This window comes from Camellia sinensis, chromosome 6 (assembly GCF_055761805.1).
Source record: "Camellia sinensis isolate YWXY chromosome 6, ASM5576180v1, whole genome shotgun sequence".
NCBI lineage: Eukaryota > Viridiplantae > Streptophyta > Magnoliopsida > Ericales > Theaceae > Camellia > Camellia sinensis.
The window spans coordinates 75,348,120-75,368,629 of NC_138966.1; the positions used below are offsets into that span (position 1 = coordinate 75,348,120).

Below are 20,510 nucleotides of genomic sequence, written 5' to 3' on the forward strand. Positions count from 1 at the left end.
TCGCTGCGAATCCGGAGGCTTATTTGAGCCAATCGTGATATCCACGAAGGGCGCTCCGAATCAGGAGACCTAATCGGCCCCAAGGTGTCATGCACCGAAGGGCGCTCCGAATCCGGAGGCTTATTTGAGCCAATCTTGATATCCACGACGGGCGCTCCGAATTCGGAGACTTAATCGGCCCCAACGTGTTGTGCACCGAAGGGGGCTCCGAATCTGGAGACTTAATCGGCCCTAAGGTGTCATGCACCGAAGGGCGCTCCGAATCCGGAGGCTTATTTGAGCCAATCGTGATATCCACGAAGGGCGCTCCGAATTCGGAGACTTAATCGGCCCCAACGTGTTGTGCACCGAACGGGGCTCCGAATCTGGAGACTTAATCGGCCCTAAGGTGTCATGCACCGAAGGGCGCTCCGAATCCGGAGGCTTATTTGAGCCAATCATGATATCTACGAAGGGGCACTCCGAATCCGGAGACTTAATCGGCCCTAAGGTGTCATGCACCGAAGGGGGCTCCGAATCCGGAGGCTTATTTGAGCCAATCATGATATCCATGAAGGGCGCTCTGAATCTGGAGACTTAATCGGCCCTAAGGTGTCACGTACCGAAGGGCGCTCCGAATCTAGAGGCTTATTTGAGCCAATCATGATATCCACGAAGCGCGCTCCGAATCCGGAGACTTAATCGGCCCCAACGTGTTCTGCACCGAAGGGGGCTCCGAATCCGAAGGCTTAATCGGCCTTAAAGTGTCATGCACCGAAGGGCGCTCCGAATCTGGAGGCTTATTTGAGCCAATCGTGATATCCACGAAGGGCGCTCCGAATCCGGAGACTTAATCGGCCCCAACGTGTTCTGCACTAAAGGGGGCTCTGAATCCGGAGACTTATTAACACTATAACGGGAAGTGAATTACACGATGGAAAAAGATGAGACTTTTCATTGCAGAAGTCAGCTAAATACAAGTATCAAAGCCCACAAGTTAGGTCAGTGATAGAACATTCATAAAAAAGTTCATGCTGACTGCCGGCAGCCACGGATCTCTTCAACGCCACGGGCTGTCGGGAAGCGCATAAGCTGATGATAGGTGCTTGGCACAACCTGCATGATATGCAACCAGGTTTTGCCCCATGATGACATTATACAGCAAAGGAAGCTTTACAACCAAGAATTCAACCTTGACTGTTCTAGAGCCCGCTTGAACAGGTAGTGTGATCTTCCCCAACGGGTACTCTGGATTCGTGTTAAAGCCGAATAACGGATAAGGCGCCAGAGACAGATCTGACTTGTTAAAGCCGAGTTTGATGAGGGTCTCATAATACATAACCTCCGACGTACTCCCTGGATCCACGAGAATGCGTTTGATGGTAAACTGGTTTACGCATAATCTAATGATCAACGGATCAATGTGGGAGATTGTTATGCCAACAAGATCAGAATCGTTGAAGGCAATACTCGAAGCTTTTTTGGGCCGTTTGGTTAGAGTATGTTGCTCTCGGGGGACTGGATGCGATTGATTTGTGTGCACGGATAGAGGTGCTGGCAAGCTGTATATCATATGGATCACGCCAAGTGGAGGTGAATCTTGTCTTAAGGCTAGTGCCTTGGTTGGGTTGCCTTTTCTTATGTACTGTTTCAGCCGGCCATCATGCACCAGTTCCTCCAGGTGATCCTTTAATGCGTAGCAACTTTCAGTTTCGTGGCCATGATCTTTGTGATACTCGCAGCGCTTACCCCGCCTTCGTGTGTCAGGAGGGCCTACCATCTTCGACGGCCATTTGAAGAACGGGAGATGTTGGATTTTGGACATTACCGCATTGATCGGCTCTGTCAGTTCCGTATATTTTTTTTCGGTACGTCTTGTGCGCCTACTGTCAACTTGCAGTTGTTCATCCATTCGGTGAGAGCACTGATCATTCGATCGGCGAGAATCCCACCTTTTATCTCGTTTACCCCGCTGTCGTGGTTCTGGGCTTTGAGGCGGTACGGAACTTATTGGCTGAGCAATTTCAGGGGATGCTGTTTTACTAGATACGCGTCCGGCTTTAACCCGCAAGGCATCGTCCTCTACCTTGCAGTATTCTTTAACTTTCTTCATCAACCCCCAGACCGTTTTGGGGGGTCTTCTGGTCAAGGAACTGCAGAGGGCACTATCTGGTTGCAATCCCATTTTGAAGGCGGTAATGGCCATGGAGTCGTTGCAAGCGTCGTCGCAAGCGTCGTCAACAAGATTAAAGCATTCCCAATATCGCGCCGAATACGCTCTCAGTGTTTCTTCAGGTTGAATTTGCATCGCCCAGAGAGAGTCTGCTTGTTTCGGCTGGACCTCGTTGGTGATGAATCTGGTCCTGAAGGACTTCTGTAATTGATTGAAGCTTTTGACCGAAGCCAGCTCCAGTTTGTAATACCACCTGACAGCCAGAGGTCCCAAGCTACTGGGGAATATTCGGCACATGAGGGCCTCGTTGTCTACATGCAATGTCATGGCTTGCTTGTAGTGACGGATGTGATCGGTGGGGTCTGACTTTCCATCGTAGAGGGTAAATGACGGAGCTTTGAACTTCTTGGGCAGAATTGCCCTTACAATCTGTCGGGCAAAGGGATCATGCTGATCTTCTTCATCCGAACTATTTCTCCTGCGCTTATTCCTTGTTCATAGACTTTTCGGAGGAGCTGGAGGTTTCGGATCGTCCCTTCTTGTCGGGCTCCATGGATAATGAGTTGGAGTCACTATCGGTGTCCCTTAGTCGGGCTCGAGGTCGTTGTTCACCTGCCCTTGGAGGTCATTCGGGATCTTGGCGCGCGGCTTCTCTGTATTTCACTACTTCCAGGGCCAAATCTTGACGGAGACGTTCATTTTCAGCGATCATATTCTCCAGCCTCTGTTCATTATGCTTTGCTTGTTCCATAATTGCTTGCATTATCTCTTGCGCTGAAGTCGTTGGTGAGTTGAAGTTCAAAGCGCGTCTTGTAGCAATGGTTTCCTTTCTGAGCATATTTGCCGGAGTAAGGTCATCCCTCTGTGTAATATCGTCAGTGGTTATCGGAGGATCTTCGGTTACGCCTTCCATGGATGTATTCGAGTATTCCCACAGACGGCGCCAATTGTGGAGAAGTGGTTTGGAAATACCCTTCGGATCCTGGGAGACGCTTGGGTTCCTCAGATAGTCACCTAAAAGGAAATAAACACTCTGACGAGGGTGCCGGAATTAGCACTCCGACGAACAATTCAGTCTCAAGCTCTAAGTTACTTGTATTCTAAGTTAAACAAGGAGATTCTTACCCTTCTCTTTATTTCTTCTTTATCTGTAGTTCCTGTATTTATACTCGTTTACTGGGCCTCGGGGCCAGGGCCTACTCGTTACTCATTGTCCTCTCTCATATTCGGCTCCATGGATTTACGTTTATCCGGCCTATCTATTGTATTCGGCCTCCTGAGCGCGCCGGGTAACAGCGAATAGTGTCTGTTCTGCAGAGTACGCTCTTCCCGACATTGCCAATTATTCGGCTCCCACAAAGGGGTTTTGTAAAAATATCAGCTTCTTTATGCTCAGTAAGTACATGTTCAAGAACAACAAGGCCTTCTTCCACTAACTCTTGGATAAAATGATGACGAATGTCAATCTGTTTGGTGCGAGAGTGTTGGACAGGATTTTTAGAAATATTAATGGCACTTGTGTTACCACAGAAAAGAGTGAGAGTGTTCTGGTCTATTCCATAATCGTGAAGCATTTGCTTTATCCATAGCATTTGTGCACAACAACTCCCTACAGCAATGTACTCAGCCTCGGTGGTCAAAAGAGAAATGGAATTTTGTTTTTGCTATGCCAGGCAACCAAATTATTCCCAAGGTAAAAACACCCCCCAGATGTGCTCTTACGATCATCAGCATACCCTGCCCGTCGGCATCGGAAAAACCAGTGATTTTGGCTGTAGTGTTGGTCGAGAACCAAATCCCATAACCTAATGTCTCATTCACATATTTAATGATACATTTGACAGCAATCAAATGAGAATCTTTAGGACAGGCTTGGTAACGGGCACAAACACCTACAGTAAATGCAATGTCAGGACAACTTGCAGTGAGGTACAAGAGACTCCCTATCATACTCCTAAACAGGGTAGGATCAACATTAGTACCAGAGGAATCTTTGGAAAGGTGAAGACTAGTGCTCATGGGAGTGCAAGCATTTTTGGCTGACTTAAGACCGAACTTAGAGACAAGGTTTTTGGCATATTTAGTTTGAGAAACAAACATACCTAAAGGAGACTGTTTAATTTGAAGACCTAAGAAGTAAGACAACTCTCTCATCATGCTCATCTTAAACTCATGTGTCATGCAATCCAAAAAGTATGTAACAAGATGATCAGCAGTGGATCCAAACACAATATCATCAACATAAATCTGTGCAACAAGTATATGAGACTTAGTAAGTTTCACAAATAAAGTCTTGTCCACACTATCCCTTTGAAAATCATTATCAAGTAGAAAGGTAGTGAGTCCATCATACCAAGACCGAGGGGCTTGTTTCAACCCATACAAAGCCTTGTCTATCTTGTAGACATGGTTTGGACATTTAGGGTCCTCAAACCCATTTGGTTGCTCAACATAAGCCTCTTCTTTTAAGTACCCATTTAGAAAGGCACTTTTCAAATCCATTTGAAACAGTTTGAAACCAAGAAAGCATGCAACACCAAGTAAAATACGAATAAATTCCAGACGTGCAACTGAGGCAAACGTCTCATTATAGTCAACACCCTCTACTTGTGTGTAGCCTTGAGCAACCAACCTAGCTTTATTTCTAACTACAGTACCATTCTCATCAGATTTATTCTTAAAGATTCACTTTGTACATATCACATTCATGTCTCTAGGTCAGGGAACTAGAGTCCAAACATTGTTACGTTCAAATTGACCTAATTCTTCATGCATAGAATTGACCCAACTATCATCTAGTAAGGCCTCTTTTATATTCTTAGGTTCAATTAATGAAACATAACACATATGAGATACCTCATCCCGAATTTGTCTTCGGGTTTTCATTCGATCCGAGACACTTCCGATCACCTGTTGAGCTGGATGATTCAGTTTCACCATTGTTGATGGTTTGAACTCTGGACTTTTGGTGACAGAAGCATCAAAAGTGGTGTCTCTCTGTGCACTCTTTGGACTCTGACTTACCTGAGAAGTTGGTACTGTCTCAACTTCTTGTGCTTGGACCTCAGCTTCTCTTTGACTTTCTGGTTTAGTATCCAGGATTGGAGACTTACCATTTTTTTCCTCATTTGTCACTCAAGTAGGAGAACCTGTGTCATCTATAACCACATTGATTGATTCCATTAAAGATGAAGTTCGCAGGTTATAGACACGAAAAGCCTTACTAGTGGTTGAATACTCTAGAAAAATACCTTCATCACTTCGGGAGTCAAATTTGCCCAAAGGCTCTCTATCTTTCAAAATGTAACACTTACTCCCGAAAGTTTTAAAGTATTTTACATTAGGTTTCAATCATTTCCACAATTCATATGGAGTTTGTAAAGTGCCGGACCTTAAATACACACAATTTGTGACATAAACAACAGTATTTAGGGCTTCAACCCAAAACTTTGGAGGACCTTTCTTACTAAAGAGCATGATCCTAGCCATCTCTTGAACAACCCTGTTCTTCCTCTCAACAACTCCATCTTGTTGTGGAGTAATAGGAGTAGAAAATTCATGCTTAATTCCATGCATATCACAAAAATCCAAAAGCGAACTGTTTTCAAACTCACAACCATCATCAGTTCGGATTCTTATGATACGCCCAATAGACACACCCTATTCATTTTGGATTTTAAGGACTAAGGCCTGGAAAGCATCAAACGTATCAGATTCTTCTCTTAAAAAATTTACCCATGAAAAACGTGTAAAATCATCAACAGTTAAAAAATGTATCTTTTACCTCCAATGCTTTCAGTGCGAGTAGGTCCCATTAGATCCATATGAACCAATTCAAGAGGACATTTGGTTGTAAAAGTTGACATGGTCCACACTTATGGTTCAGATTCTTACCCAGTTTAGGTACGCCTCTCACAAGCTCTTTGTTGGCTATCTTAGTTAGGTCTTTGAAATTCATGTGACCTAATCTTTGATGCCACAGATCAATGTTACATATGATGGCTGAGTAGCAAGTGAGATCATCAGTAGTAACAATCCCGTAGCAGTTATCAGATGTGCGAACCCCATACATGACAGTATTTCCTTTTTTATCCAAAATTTCACATTTATTTTTTGAAATCAATACTTCATAGTGGGAATCACACATTTGACTGATGCTCAAATGATTTTCTTTAAGGCCATCAACAAGTAATGCATTTTCAAGTTTGGGAAAACCAACCACACTTATAGAGCCCTTACCAATGACTCTAAAAGTGTCACCATCTCCAAAGATAACAATTCCACCTTCATATTTTTCAAGGGAGGTGAAGTAGGATTTGTCACCTGACATGTGACGAGAGCACCCACTATCAAGGTACCACATGTGTGAGAGACATGCTTTTAGAGCAGTGTGAACAACTAAACAAGTCAAGTCATCTTTTCTCACCCATATCTTTTTGGTCTTAACAAAATCAGGACGGGCGGTCTTGGTAAATGTCTTAGCGTTCTGAACACCCTTATGTATCTTGGTGTTCTGCATAGACATGTAAGGTTGTCTCCTAACCCAAAAAGTATTAGAATTTCTACCCTTTTGAGACACCTTACCAAACAATTCAAAGCAATAAGGACGAATGGCCATACCTACCACAATGATGACAAACAAAAACAGGCTTTACCTCCCTTTTGTTGATCTTACCCCCGTTAGGAAGATGAAGAGAGGGATCACCCTAGTGCACCTTCAGCTTTCCCTTTTCTTGAGTCTTCAGGTCATGAGATATAGATGCATGTCCCTTATGAGCTGTCGCATTACCATAGCCTAGCCCACTTTTGTCATAACCCATTTGTTGAGACCCGAGGATGTTTTCTAATGACTTGGAACCTTTGTTCCACATGGCAATTGTGGCTCTAGCAATTTTGAGTTCTTCATTTTTATGACAAACCATCTCTTCCAATGTAGCTTGTGACATCTCAAGGCTTTCAATCTTCCCTTCATATGTGGCATATATTTTTAGAAGTTCATTCCTTTCGGTCTCACAAGATAGAAGTTTCCCACATAGGTCTTGCTTGTCATTAGAGATTTTGATGACACTCTACTTTGTTGTAGCAATTTCTCCTTTTAACTTGACATTCTCGCTTTCACATGCTTTGAGATTAAGAGTGAGTTTGTCATTGATCTTGGACAAATTCAAAGATTCATCGTAAAGCTTTTCATAAGCTTGTTGTAGATCATCACCATCAATCTCATCATTGTCTTCTAATGTTTCGTCATCTTCTTTTTGCTCCTCTTTCTCTTGGACCTCATCAAGTCGAGCAACTAAGGCAGGAAAAGTGATAGATGGTGGTGAAGATGACTCTCTTCTTTCATAAAATTGACTCAGAATATCCCATGCATCTTTGGCCTTTGTCCATTGAGCAACCCGCTATCAGTACTCTCAAAATCCTCTTCAATGGCTTGCCAGCCTTCAGGGTCGAAAGCTCTTAGAAACGCCCTCATTCTGATCTTCCAGTACAAGTAATTACTCTCATCAATGGTAGAAGCACGATGCAAATTCTGACCATGAGCAAATTCCACTGGCTTCGGACGAGGTTGAGTGAAAGTGGACCAGAATGCCATGAAAGCACTATCCCCGTCTTCACCGGATTCAGTTTCTTCGGGTTCTTGCTCTGACCCGCTTTCATCATCCCAAGTCACTGTATGGACTTTCTTCCAATTCTTTTTCGATGGTCATTCAAGAGCAATATGTCCAAACCCTTGACATTCATAACACTTGACCCCTTGCCCCTTTACAATCTTCTTTTCAGTTTTAGGAGCAAGTTTTGGTGGAAAAGTTTTGGGTTTATCATTACTCTTGTCTTTTGAAATAGAGTCTCTGAAATTAGGTTTCTTTTTCTTTAAATTTTTTTTGAACTATTTAGTAGACATAGCCGTCATCTCGGACTCTAGATCAAACTCAGTCTCAGGAATTTTTGCAGTCTCATGAGCACTAGTGAAAGCCACGCTATCTTTTTGTTTTTTCTTAGAAATCTGGTGGGCTTCATAAGTCTGCAAGTTTCCAACCAACTGATCAAGCTTGAGGGTATCAACATTTTGAGCCTCCTTAATAGCTGTCACTTTTGATTGGAACCTCTCGAGTAAAGACCTCAAAATTTTTCCAACAACCTTAGCTTCAGGGATTTTTTCACCGAGTGTGAAACAAGAATTCACGATGTCACTAAGTTTAGCATAGAAACCATCAAACGTCTCATCATCACGCATAAAAAGGGTTTTAAAGGCAGATGTGAGACGCTGAAGTTTTGACCTTTTAACAGAAGTAGTATCCTCATGAATCGTTTCAAAAATTTCCCAATCCTCTTTTGCTACCTCACACGTGCAAATACGACGAAACTATTTAGGTGTGACAGAGCAAGAAAGGGAATTAAGAGCCTTACTATTCCAACTCAAGTTTTGATAGTTGAATGTGTCCCATTTATCAAGGGGTTTGGGAATATCAACACCATCAATGGTGACAATAGGTTCACTCCACCCATAGATCACACAGTGCCAAACTTTCTCATCGATAGATTTTAAAAAAGCTTTCATATGAGCTTTCCAAAAAGAATAGTTTGTACCATCAAATAACGGAGGTCTATGGGTCAAGTTACCTTCACGGATTGAATCCATATCACCAATCACACAAATCACACTCCTATAGTTTTGATAAAAACAATGAGTGACCCGCTCTGATACCAATTGAAAAACCTAAGTGATTTGTGATTAGATCAAGATTTAATTATTTCAATTCCCAACCAATTAAAACTCACAATCTAAATTATCAAGCACGTACAAAAGTGATTTAGATTGTTATTTCAGAAAATAATAAATCGACACAAACGATTTTTACATGGAAAAGCCACAATTGAAACACCTTCAATTGTGATAAAAAAAAAAATCACGGGCGAAACGCCACAAATCAATCCACTACTGAAGTAAGAAAGATTACAAAGATACCAAACAAATTACCCAAACGCTTCCGATTTGTCTTCAAATCTTCTGTATGTCTTTCACCGCAACCTTCATTCGGAACTGATTAGATTGATGTTGAATCCACAACATCTATTGTCGAATCAACGACTGCACACAACATCAAACACCTTTGATTACTCTATGCTTGAATCTTCGGATTCCACCGAAGAAGAATACTCTCAAAGAAGATCAAACAAACTCCTTGATGTGTGCTTATAAGAACATGAGTTCAAACTCAATCAAACATCAAGGAAAACAAGAAAAATATCCCCAAAAGAAAACCCTAAAACCCTTAAAGAAGATCTAGAAAACATAACCCTAGATTTGGAGCAATTTGAGGTTTTATAGAGGCTGAGATCGCGAGATCCGCTCGAGTGTGGGAATAGACGCTCGAGCAGGGAGTCTATATCACGTGTTCCAAACCAAGGTTCATGCTCGAGCAGAAGATCCCACGCTCGAGCGTAAAAACACACCACTCAGTATATTTTGTAGATGAGGCAAATACTATGAGGTGGAATCTCCGCTCAAGCGCCACTTTTCCCGCTTGAGCGGGAAGACCAAAAACTAGAAACGTACAACTCAATTTAAACCCAAGTTTGTCCACGGAATTTGACAACAAGTAGGGTCCTAAACATGCAATTATATATAATGGGTCAGTCATTTCAAAAAGCCGCATCTCATCCAAAATCTGATTACATTCTTCTATATTAGGCCGTTTAGAATTCCGTAATGTTTTAAGCGTTTTAAATAGTTGTTCAACTAGATCATCGTATTTGTTTTTCTTTTGATGTTTATTGTCAAATTTTGCCACATCCTTTGGTGAAGATGTCTCAAGAAATTCATCATCAAGATTAAAGCATATTTCTAATTGTGTTCCAAAGCCATCGGTAGGTAACCTTTTTTCGGTGGACGCCATGAAATTTTTTTAGTTGCTTTAATACCATCAAATAATGCTTTTAGCTCATTTTCATGTTGTAAACCAACATATCAAAATTGTTTTGCCTCTAGATTAACCTATAACACTACAAATTTGAAAATTACACACATATTGAATGCCGTTATGTTTTTTAAACAAATATATCAACATTAAAGATAGTGATACCTTTATGTACTCATCACATTCTTGTGGGCTCCAATTTATTATATTAGTCACTGAATCATCATGACCATTCCCAGTTTTAGAGATTATCTTTGACCACACCTCATATTTCTTTTTCAGATATTCCCATTGCTTTTTTAACTGTTTTTGAGAAACGTCAAAATTCTTTTATTGCTTAAAGACTACCCTCATCCTACCCCAAGATTCTTTTTTAAGACTACCACCATTTTTACAAATTTTAGAAGCATCTTCTAAACACAAATTTATGAAAAGTTTAGACAATCTGGATCTTTCCACTGTCATCAAAAGTTATCCTAAACATAAAATGTCATTATACTTAATTAAAATAAATTTAACATATGCATGATTTTTTTTTCTTTTTTTGTATTCAATAGAAAAAGAAATAAATATTACTTATGTAACCAAAATAAGTAAAATATAAATTCATAGATAGAATAAGAGCCTTAAAACTTATGAAGTAATCGCATTATAGTTTTTTAACAAGAAATTGGAGGCTTGATCAATTTTATTTTATTTTATTTTTTTCTTTTTTTGACCATGGGCTTTTTTTTATTGGGAATTAAAACATAACAGTGATTCTCTATCTAAGTAAAATTGATCTATAATTATGATTGGGTTTATTTTCATAACGTTTTTTTATTTTTATGTTTTAAAAAAATATAAAAACTAGTTTAACAAAAATAAACACAAAAAAGATAAAATTATATGAAAATAATAAGTATTTTTTTTTTAAAATTTAAAGTATTTCTTGAATTTGTTTCAAAAAAAATTCTAAAAACTCAATCAAACAAATTTTTTTTAAAGGCCTAATAGAGAAAAACCATATGAAGAGCCAAGATAAAGACATAATAAAAATTCCCACAAACATATATATGTGTATGTATATGTATATATATATGCTAACATACACAAGTTAATATATATATATATATATAACAATTATAAAAAATAAAAAATAAAAAACTCATAAACAATGTATTCATATATATACATGCAAGTTAAATCCAAATAAAAAAGTAATTTTCTACACTTACCTTCTTGCCTTAATAGATGAATTGAATTCTTGGAAGAGCAGCCAAAATCGAGAGGGAGAGTAGACAAAGCAGCCAAAACTGTGAGGAATGAAGCATTGAAAAATAAGTTTCTAAACCTATACAATATGACTTAGTGCCTTATTTTCTTCCCCACTTAGTGCGTTAAGTGATGAGAAAAAACTAGGGTTTTTTTACTGAAAATTTTAGCCTTTTTTTAAGTGATACAATATATGTACAATTAAACCAACTTAATTAAGAAATCGCTTAATACTTTCAGTTTTACGAGCTGAATTGGATTATCAAACACTCCCAAATCTAAACTAATTATAAAAAGAGTGCTACTATTTATCTTTACCTTTTTTCTTAGAACCACCAACCTCTTAAGAGCTTCTATTTCCACATCTCATTTCCTTTTTGTTCACACACTTAATGATATTTTATTTTATTACAATTTTGTCCTAAAATAAAATTATCAAAATGTCCTTATTTTCTCCACCAAAATCCTAACTTCCTAAACCTAACCTTAGCCACCACTCACGGCCACCACTACGAACCACCATTACTACAACTCTACCGCCATGAAATCCCCATTGCCACAAGCTTCCTACCACTGCAAACTCAGTCCACAGCCCTCTTCGATACCCTTGTAACCACTACCCTTCATTTTGTCAAAATCATAGTCGCAACCCCTCTCTTTCTTTACGAAACCCTAGCCACCATGATTTCTCTCTTTAAAACCTTAGTCACAAGGATCTCTCTAGTTGGTGAAACGATCTCTCTTGTTGGTGATTGGAGTTTGTAGTGGTTCATGGCGATGGTAGCAATAGCGAGTGGTGACTAAGGTTAGGTTACATTTGAAGGTTTGAAGGAGCTAGGGGCATTTTTGACAATGAAGGATGTTTACTTAGCAAAACTTAATATTTGAAAATCATTAAGTGTGTGCCTTGAGAAGATATGTGCACTGAGAGAGTTTGGTGTGTGGAAATAGAATTACCCACACTCTATTTTTTTTTTAATTCCAATTTTGTCCAAACATAAAATTCCATTTTTACTCTCATCCTTAATCTTTTAACCTTAATTTCCCAAACCCAAACCCTAACCCTAACTGTAACCCTAACCCTAATCACATCCCCATTATATCCGACAGTCACCACCACCTCCGGTCGTCAACATTCCCCTTCCTCCACCTCCAACCGCCTCTCTCCAACTTCCCTTCACTGCTCTCATCCTCTTCTCCACCCTTATTTTCATATCTTCGTCGCCACCCATCCCTCCCTATCATTTCTCAATGCCAGCAGTCACCACTACCTCCGTTGCCACCCCTCTCTTACTCTTCTCTACCACTCTCTCCACTGCATCTTTCCATCCCCGTAGTTCCTCTTCCTCTTCTTTTTCCTTTTCTTTTTCTCCTTCTTCTTCTCCTTCTCCTTCTTCTTCTTCTTCTTCTTCTTTTGTTATAGATCTAGGCTTTGCTTGCGTGATTTAGGGAAGAGCCCCGTGGCAGTGATAGTTGGACGATAATCAAGATCGAGATTGCAAGAGAGAGAAGGGGGTTCGCGGCGTTGGCGTTGGCTGTAGGTTTGGTAGGAGGAAGACGAAGAGGAAGGATGTAGAATGTGGGATGTGAGAGGAGTGAGGTGGGTTGTAGTGGCAATGTGGTAGCACTGGTGGGTGGAGGAAGTGGAAAAGGTTTTGGATGCTAGCAAGTAGGACTGTCGGCGGTGAAGGCTGCTGGCAAAAGGAAACACAGAACAAAAGTTGGGTCCAAAAGAAAAGGTTAGAGTTGGAATTAAGGTGGGCTCCAAAGAGAAAATGGACGGGACTCTCATTTTGTCGGGTGGGGTTCAAAAGTGGGGGACCAAAGTAAAAATGTAGGGACTAATAGTAGTACTCATATAAAAAATAAAAGGCATATATTGTTTGTCTACTTTTTTTCTTCCCAAACTACCCTTATTATATTATATTAATATTAAATTTCTAAAAAACAAAGGATTTGATCGAAACCGTCGTCAATCCAAACGGCATATTCCATTACGAAATGAAACCAAAGGTATGTTGAAATCAAAGAAAACCAATGTAACGCCCTCAAAATAATACATAAATCCAACATCTAACAGTTCTATATGAATGAAAGATAGGTCACTTTTCCATACATACATCAGAGTTAATATTACAAAAGAGTATTTCATATAAGTAACAAATGTTTACAACAATAATAAAATGCCCTGCGGGCTTACATCTTTCCAAGTTGCTACCTGGTTACACATAAGAAGAGTTTTAACTCTTTTACCAGAAAAGCCATCGGCTTGCATTTACATGTAATCAATAAAACAAATAGCAAAGTAGTTCAACTCCGAAAACTTCCTAAGCAAAGATCTTGAACTTGGCACGTCTCATGTACCTAAAAACGGTGTCCCAAGAAGGGTGAGCCAAAACCCAATAGAGATAAACTAAACCCAATATGAGAAATAACTAAAACATTATCATTCGACAAATGACTAACACGTGCAGACCAATTCATACCCTTCTCATCTCCCGACAACAAACACATCCATGCCACCATCCACTTCCCTTATTTATCCAATTCAATTCCTCAATATGGTTCATTATCTAACCAAACAATTTAGGTGAGACTACAGCTCGACTCATTAATACTTCCGTTATCCATGATTCAAAATGAGACTACATCTCATGTAATTAATACTCCAATTAATAATTCTATACATGCACTTCAATTTATAAGGCTTCGGGACTTTCACCCCGGACATTCTAGCCAGCTTAGTTATCTATGGAGTCCATCCTCATCATTCCCCAATCAAGGATACATACACAATGTATTTAAGCATATAACCATATATGGAGTGCATTCCCCATCTCCTCCCAAACCAAGATACACAAACAATGTGTTAAAATATATGAACACATATGGAGTACATCCCCTATCTCCTCCCAAACAAAGATACATAAATAATGCGTTAAAGTATATGAACACATATGGAGTACATCTCCTATCTCCTCCCAAACAAAAATACATAAATAATGTGTTAAAGTATATGAACACATATGTGTGTGGAGTGCATCCCCTATCTTCTCCAACACACTGAAGTACATCCCCTATCTCCTCCCTAACAAATATACATATATAATGTATTTCAGCACTTCATCACATACAATAATCAATCAATACACATATTTGTTGTATTAATCTAACCGTCATATTCAATGACATAACACATTTGACTAGTTTCAGTTTTCCCTAATCAACATGCAGTGTCTACAACAATCAATACTATCCTCTACCGATAGCCCAAAGCAGTTATCTCTAAACAGATAGTAAATTTATCAACCGATAAAATATCAACATTTTCATGGGTGAGTGATTAAATTATCCAACTACCCTTCAATCTCATAATTTTTCCAATTTCATGGATATCAACTCAAGTTCATATTTCCACATTTTCCCCAAATTAATTATACAAATTAATTGATTTCAAAAATTAGGGCATTTTCCCTTTTTCTCAAATATTGATCCTAAGACCAAATTTCATCAATTTAACTCTCAAACTCATATTTCCAAGGCCTTAAATACATGCAGAGTTATTAAACACAAAACCCCTCTTTTGTAAATTACAAACCAAACCCTAACTTTTTCTAAAATTACCCAACAACACCAACTAATCAAAATGACAAATATTTAAGTCAAAACCCATAAGAAGGAGTAGGATATCCCTACCTCGAAATTAGAAGCCCAAAGGAGTAGATGAGGAAAAACCAAAGTGCTCCAAATCCACTATTGTTCAGATTAAAACAAAGCCCTTGCAACCCTTTACCTTTCTTACAAATAATTTAGGGTAGAAACACACTAAAAATAGATGAAACCCTAGAGAGAAGATGTATAGAGAGAGAGAGAGAGAGAGGTCGGATCTAAGGTTTGAGTGAAAGAAGAGATGAAAAAGTGAAGTGTAATCCCACTGCTGTCTACTGATGTAACACAGGCTCGCTCGAGGGAAGGATTGGTCGCTCGAGCGACCAGACACAAAGAACCCTCGCTGGAGCGAAGAAAGTCTTGCTCGAGCCAACAATTCAAAGCTTCAGGTCTACAACCCAGAAGTACGCTCGAGCGACAGAATGCTCGCTCGAGCGAAGAAATCCAAAACAAAGACCTCGCTCGCTCGAGCGAAGGAAAGCTCACTCGTGCGAAGAATTGAAACCTTCAGGTTCAGAACCAGACACAGACGCAAGCTCGAGCGAAGGACTCCTCGCTCGAGCCACCAGATACAAAAATCAACTCTCGCTCGAGCGAAGGAACCCTGGCTCGAGCGAATGATCTATAACACAGAGCTCGCTCGAGCGACAAAAGGCTCGCTCGAGCGAAAGACCAAAATTCTGGGCAGCAACCATTTGCTCCCAAACACACCCAACCTGTAACAATCCTGCCCAAAATATCCTATAACTCAAACACAAAGTATTGAAGGACAGAAAGAAACAAATACAACAACTGACATCTACGGAACCAAGTCCGGATTACAATAACCAATGGAGGGAAAACCGAGATCGCTATAACCAAGTAAAAAGATTGGATAGTTAATATTTTTTTTGTGCTCGCTGTCTCTCTCTTGGATCAAGCAACTGCCTATTCCTGCCGACTTCAATGACTTACGGTACAATGATAAGCATAACTCCATTTTACAATTTTTGAGTTGTAATCGCTATTGAATCTTTGATTAACTTTAACTTTTGTATATGTAATACTAAACGTTCATAATTTGTGAGATTTGTCAATTATTTTATTTTCAAATCAAATAAAAATGAGGTTGGTTTCCAACATTTATGTAATATTGTTTGATAACGATCACCGTTTATTTTATTTTATTTTTTATTTTTTTATAACCATCGCAATTTAGTATTTACATAAAACATTATATATATTTATGTTTTAAAAGTTTATTTTGAAACTAAGTGAAGGAGGTGAATGTTGGTCGAAGGTGATTATTGATAGCCACATATTATGGTCAGAATTGGTATTGGTCATGTGGATGTGGTGATCAAATGTTGTTTCTAATAGCTGGAGGTAGTTGGCGGTAGCCAAAGATGGTTGTCGGCCGCCAGAAATGGTAGTGAAAGGTGTTTGTTAATAGTTGAAGATGGTAATCAACCACCGAAAGTGGTGGCGGATGGTCGGAGATGGTAATCGACTTTCGAAGGTGGTGGCTAAAGATGGATTTTGGCAAGCAAAGGTGGTAACCATGAGTGGGAGATGGTGGCCGGAGGGAGTAGGGAAAGGAGAAAGGGAAAAAAAAATCCTAAATAATTTAAATCACCTTTTTGATAGTCGCAAATATTTTGTAAATTTTCTAAACCATTTATAAGTTTATGAAAATAGATATCAAACAAGTTTTTTTATATATATATAATTTTTAAAATTTTTGTTAATATAAATAAAAAAATTGTAAACATAAGCGTTACCAAACAAGCTTGTAATGTATGGTTCAATAGAATAAGAATGGAATGGGAACTTTCATCCTCTCCATTTGATTTATGTAATGAAAATTTTTTATTACATATCTAATGGCTATGAAATAAGAATGTAAATTTATAATTAATTTAAATTAAAAGAGATCGTCACACTCACCATTAGATAATGTAATGAAATCTCTCCATTATAAATATACAATGGAGAGAATTACAATCATGGTAGGATCATTTTTTCTCAATGTCCTTCCCATGTTTGATTGGGTAAAAATAATTATATTAAAAATGAAATAATAATTCACTAATTTCGCATAATGGTCATTCCATTAACAGTGGGACTACACACTCAAAAAAATCTCTCATAAAATTACCTAGACTTTAGCATGTGGACTAAATTTTTGGAGGAAGATTTTCTTCAGTTCAAAATTTGGAATGGAGTGGGTTGATTGGGCCATTTTAATAATCCGAAGTGTTTATTTTGTTAGATATTTCATGTGTTTCATCTACATAAAAAAGTCAGATTGATCTAATAGCTGTAACTTGTTCAATTTATTATGTTTTTCACTAGAAAAACTGATGATAGTTGTATTTTTAAAAAATAAACCATACACTTTTTTATGACAAAAATAATAAATTAAACAAGTTGCAATTATCAATGAAAAACACAAAATATCCGACAAAATAAGCAGTTTGGATCATCGAAATAAGACTCATGATAGTCACTATGGGCCCAAACAATCCCTTCCACTCCAGATTTTGGATCGAAGGAAATTCTCATCGATTTGTTAGGTGGGACCTACAACACGTCAAGTTTATATTCACACCATCCAAACATTTTCTTGACAATTTTCTTGGTCAGAATCTTGGATCCATAGCTTTTTTCTTCCATTAATACTCTATTTTGTTCATTAGAACAAAATGAAATGGAAAAATTATTCAATAGACTTTCTTATAAAATGATCATTTTCTTATAATGGTAATTGATGATTTCATTTGTAATGTATTCTTTATTTATTTTTTTACTCAACCAATTATGAAATGAATATTTTTATGAAATTATCCTTCCATTTTATTATATCACAGTTAACCAAATACACCTAAGAGGTCATGAATTATCATTACATTCTTGCCTAAACTTACGGGTAAATTTGTTTTGCACCTCTTCATTTTACATTTAATCTCACTTTGGCCCTTAATCTTTTAATTGTCTTAGTTAACCCCAAAAATTTTGAGTCAAGTTGCAATTTGGCTAAATTGTGTATCGCCTTTTCGAAAACTAACGAAAAACATCTATGTGACAGTACTAATTACATTTAGCTTTAGCACCTTGTACTTTTATCAAAACCTCACTTTAGGCCCAGTTTGGCATCCATAAAATAATTCATTTTTTTTATTTTTTTATCTTTTTTCTATCACATCACCTCTCTACTTTTCTGCACATCTTTTCGTAAAAAGACAAAAAGTACACTTATTTAGCTCATCCCAAACAACCCCTTAGTATCACCACTTTAGTCGCCCATATACTTCTACCAAAATTTCAATTTAATCCTTTCATAACTTTAGTTTCTTTGTTAAATTTTGAAACCGTGTTATTCGATTGGAACCAATTAATTATAACTTGACGGGTAATGCCCTGGTGTGCAATGCACATTGTATGCAACCCTACTACAAAATTACGTAAGTTCTTATGAACTTACATACGTGATCTTACAAAAAAGCGTAAGTTGAACATAAATTCGCATAAGTTCACTTTTATGAATAGAGTTGCACCCATCAATGAGCTTAATAGGGCCAAACAGCTGGGGTTGATTAAAGGAATCGCAATGGAAGTCAACGATATGAGCATCTCACATTTACAGTTTGTAGACGATACAATCATGCTCTACGAAACAGAGAGTGTGAAGCTCCTTTCAATTAAAAGGGTACTAAGATGCTTTGAGGTGATGTCTAGTCTCAAGATAACCTTCCACAAAAGTGTTGTTTGTGGGGTGGGCGTTTCAGATAATGAGGTGAATGAGTTTGCAGCAGTATTAAATTGTCATAGTTAGAGGCTGCCATTATTGTATTTGAGCCTTCCTCTAGGAGCTAATCCTAAGATGAAGTCAACTTGGAAACCAGTAGTCGATAAAATTCGGAAAAACTTGTCTCTTTGGAAGACAAAATTGTTGTCTTTTGCTCGGAGGTTAACATTGATTAAGTCATTGGTGTCTCGTTTACCATCTTATTATATATCAAATTTTAAGATGCCAAAAGGATGGTGAAGATTATTAAGAAACTGCAGACTGTATTTCTTTGGAGAGGAAATGAATTGAGGAGGAAAGTTCACTTAGTAAGATGGCAGGAGTTAATTAAATTTAAAACTCAAGGTGGCTTAGGGATAAAAAGCATAAGTGACATGAATGTTTGCTTACTCCTAAAGTGGTGGTGGAGGTATGTTGTCGAAGATAAAGCTTTGTGGAGGGAAGTGTTGTGCAGCAAGTATGGGAAGGTTGAGGAGGGTGGTGGCCTAATGTTGGGGGAGTAGGTATGGTATCTCCAATTTGGCAGGGTATTCTAAGTATTGCCCAGGAGAATCCTAGCTTGTTTGATTTCTGTTTGGATAATGCAAGGTTAAAGGTTGGGAATGGGGAATGAATTCATTTCTGGTCTGATATTTGGTGTCATAACAGCAGGTTATGTGAGGTGTTCCCAAGGCTATTTAGCTTATCAGAAGAAAATGAGGGCACTTTATTGCATTTTAGTCAGAGAAGAGGAAGGTCAGAGCAGTAGAATCTGGTTTTCCGATGACTGTTGAGAGTTTGGGAGGAGGAAGAGGTAAGTAGGCATCATGAGTGGTTGAATGATATCCCTGTTGTTATAGTGCATGATGAACATTTTGTTTGAGATGGGAACTAAACTCATCAGGCCTTTTCTCAGTGGAATTAGTGAGGAAGTGGTTTCCAGCAACCAAGGGGTCTGATCTGCGGATTGCCAAATGGTTGTGGAAGAATGTGGCTCCTCCAAAAATGCAATTTTTTGGTTGGTTAGCTTGGAAGGGCAGGGTGAAAACATCTGATTTTCTACATCGAATTGGGGTGTTGGATGCTAATGTTTGCAGTCTTTGTGTCTTTTGCAGAGAAGATGTTGAAACTGTCAACCATGTACTCTTACACTGTCCGCCAATATGGAGAATATGGTCTAGTATTTTGAATTGGTGGGACTTCTGTTCGGTAGTTCCTGGACCTGTGGAAGCATTGCTTCATTGGTGGGCAGGTGTGTCAGTTGAGCAGAAGGAACTGAGTATTTGAAAGATTGTGCCGTTAATTTTGTTGTGGTCAATCTGGAAGTTGAGAAATGTTGTTATGTTCAACGGGAGTCAGCCTAATTTTGCTGATTTGGAGGACATCATGAAGTCTAGGATAGCTTTCTGGATTAAGAGTAGCTTAGTTGGTTTGCAATACTCAATACATGATTTTGTTTTTAACTTCAAACATGTTAGATTTTGCCTGGGTGCTATTGCTTAGGTGCTTGGTCATTTGTTTTAGCTTTTGCAGCTTACTTTGTGATTTGGTTGGTTTCTCACCAACTTGGTGGTGTCTTAGCAGGTGATTGTGCTTGTGGTGCGGTACCAATCTACTTGGGATTACATTGTACAGTTATGAAGCTTCTTGCACTCACTTTCTTTATTGATGTTTAACATTTGTCTTGTACATATTTCGTCATCAATAAAGTTTCTTTTTGCTGATAAAAAAATGAATAGACTTGCAGTAA

General features: G+C 38.6%; 2 protein-coding genes across 2 annotated transcripts; one reads left to right on the forward strand and one right to left on the reverse strand.

Annotated features, from left to right (window-relative positions):
- Positions 1 to 1,039: 1,039 nt before the first annotated feature.
- Positions 1,040 to 1,759, reverse strand: LOC145793364 (uncharacterized). Its single transcript, XM_082876177.1, has one exon. The coding sequence runs from the start codon at positions 1,757 to 1,759 to the stop codon at positions 1,040 to 1,042; it is 720 nt and encodes a 239-aa protein (XP_082732303.1).
- A 16,824-nt stretch (positions 1,760 to 18,583) lies between these two features.
- On the forward strand, positions 18,584 to 20,047 carry LOC145793365 (uncharacterized). Its single transcript, XM_082876178.1, has 4 exons — positions 18,584 to 18,769; positions 19,308 to 19,376; positions 19,502 to 19,574; positions 19,665 to 20,047. Exons 1-4 carry the CDS (start codon positions 18,584 to 18,586, stop codon positions 20,045 to 20,047), a joined length of 711 nt encoding a protein of 236 aa, XP_082732304.1.
- Positions 20,048 to 20,510: the final 463 nt, after the last annotated feature.

Bases quoted from the DNA above. Each gene is read 5' to 3' on its own strand.
- LOC145793365 (XM_082876178.1), top strand. From the start codon at position 18,584: ATGGAAGTCAACGATATGAGCATCTCACATTTACAGTTTGTAGACGAT. The intron at 18,770-19,307 runs GTGAATGAGTTT...CCAATTTGGCAG, and splicing joins TGGGCGTTTCAGATAATGAG to GGTATTCTAAGTATTGCCCA. The intron at 19,575-19,664 runs GTAAGTAGGCAT...TAAACTCATCAG, and splicing joins GAGTTTGGGAGGAGGAAGAG to GCCTTTTCTCAGTGGAATTA.
- LOC145793364 (XM_082876177.1), bottom strand. From the start codon at position 1,759: ATGGTAGGCCCTCCTGACACACGAAGGCGGGGTAAGCGCTGCGAGTAT.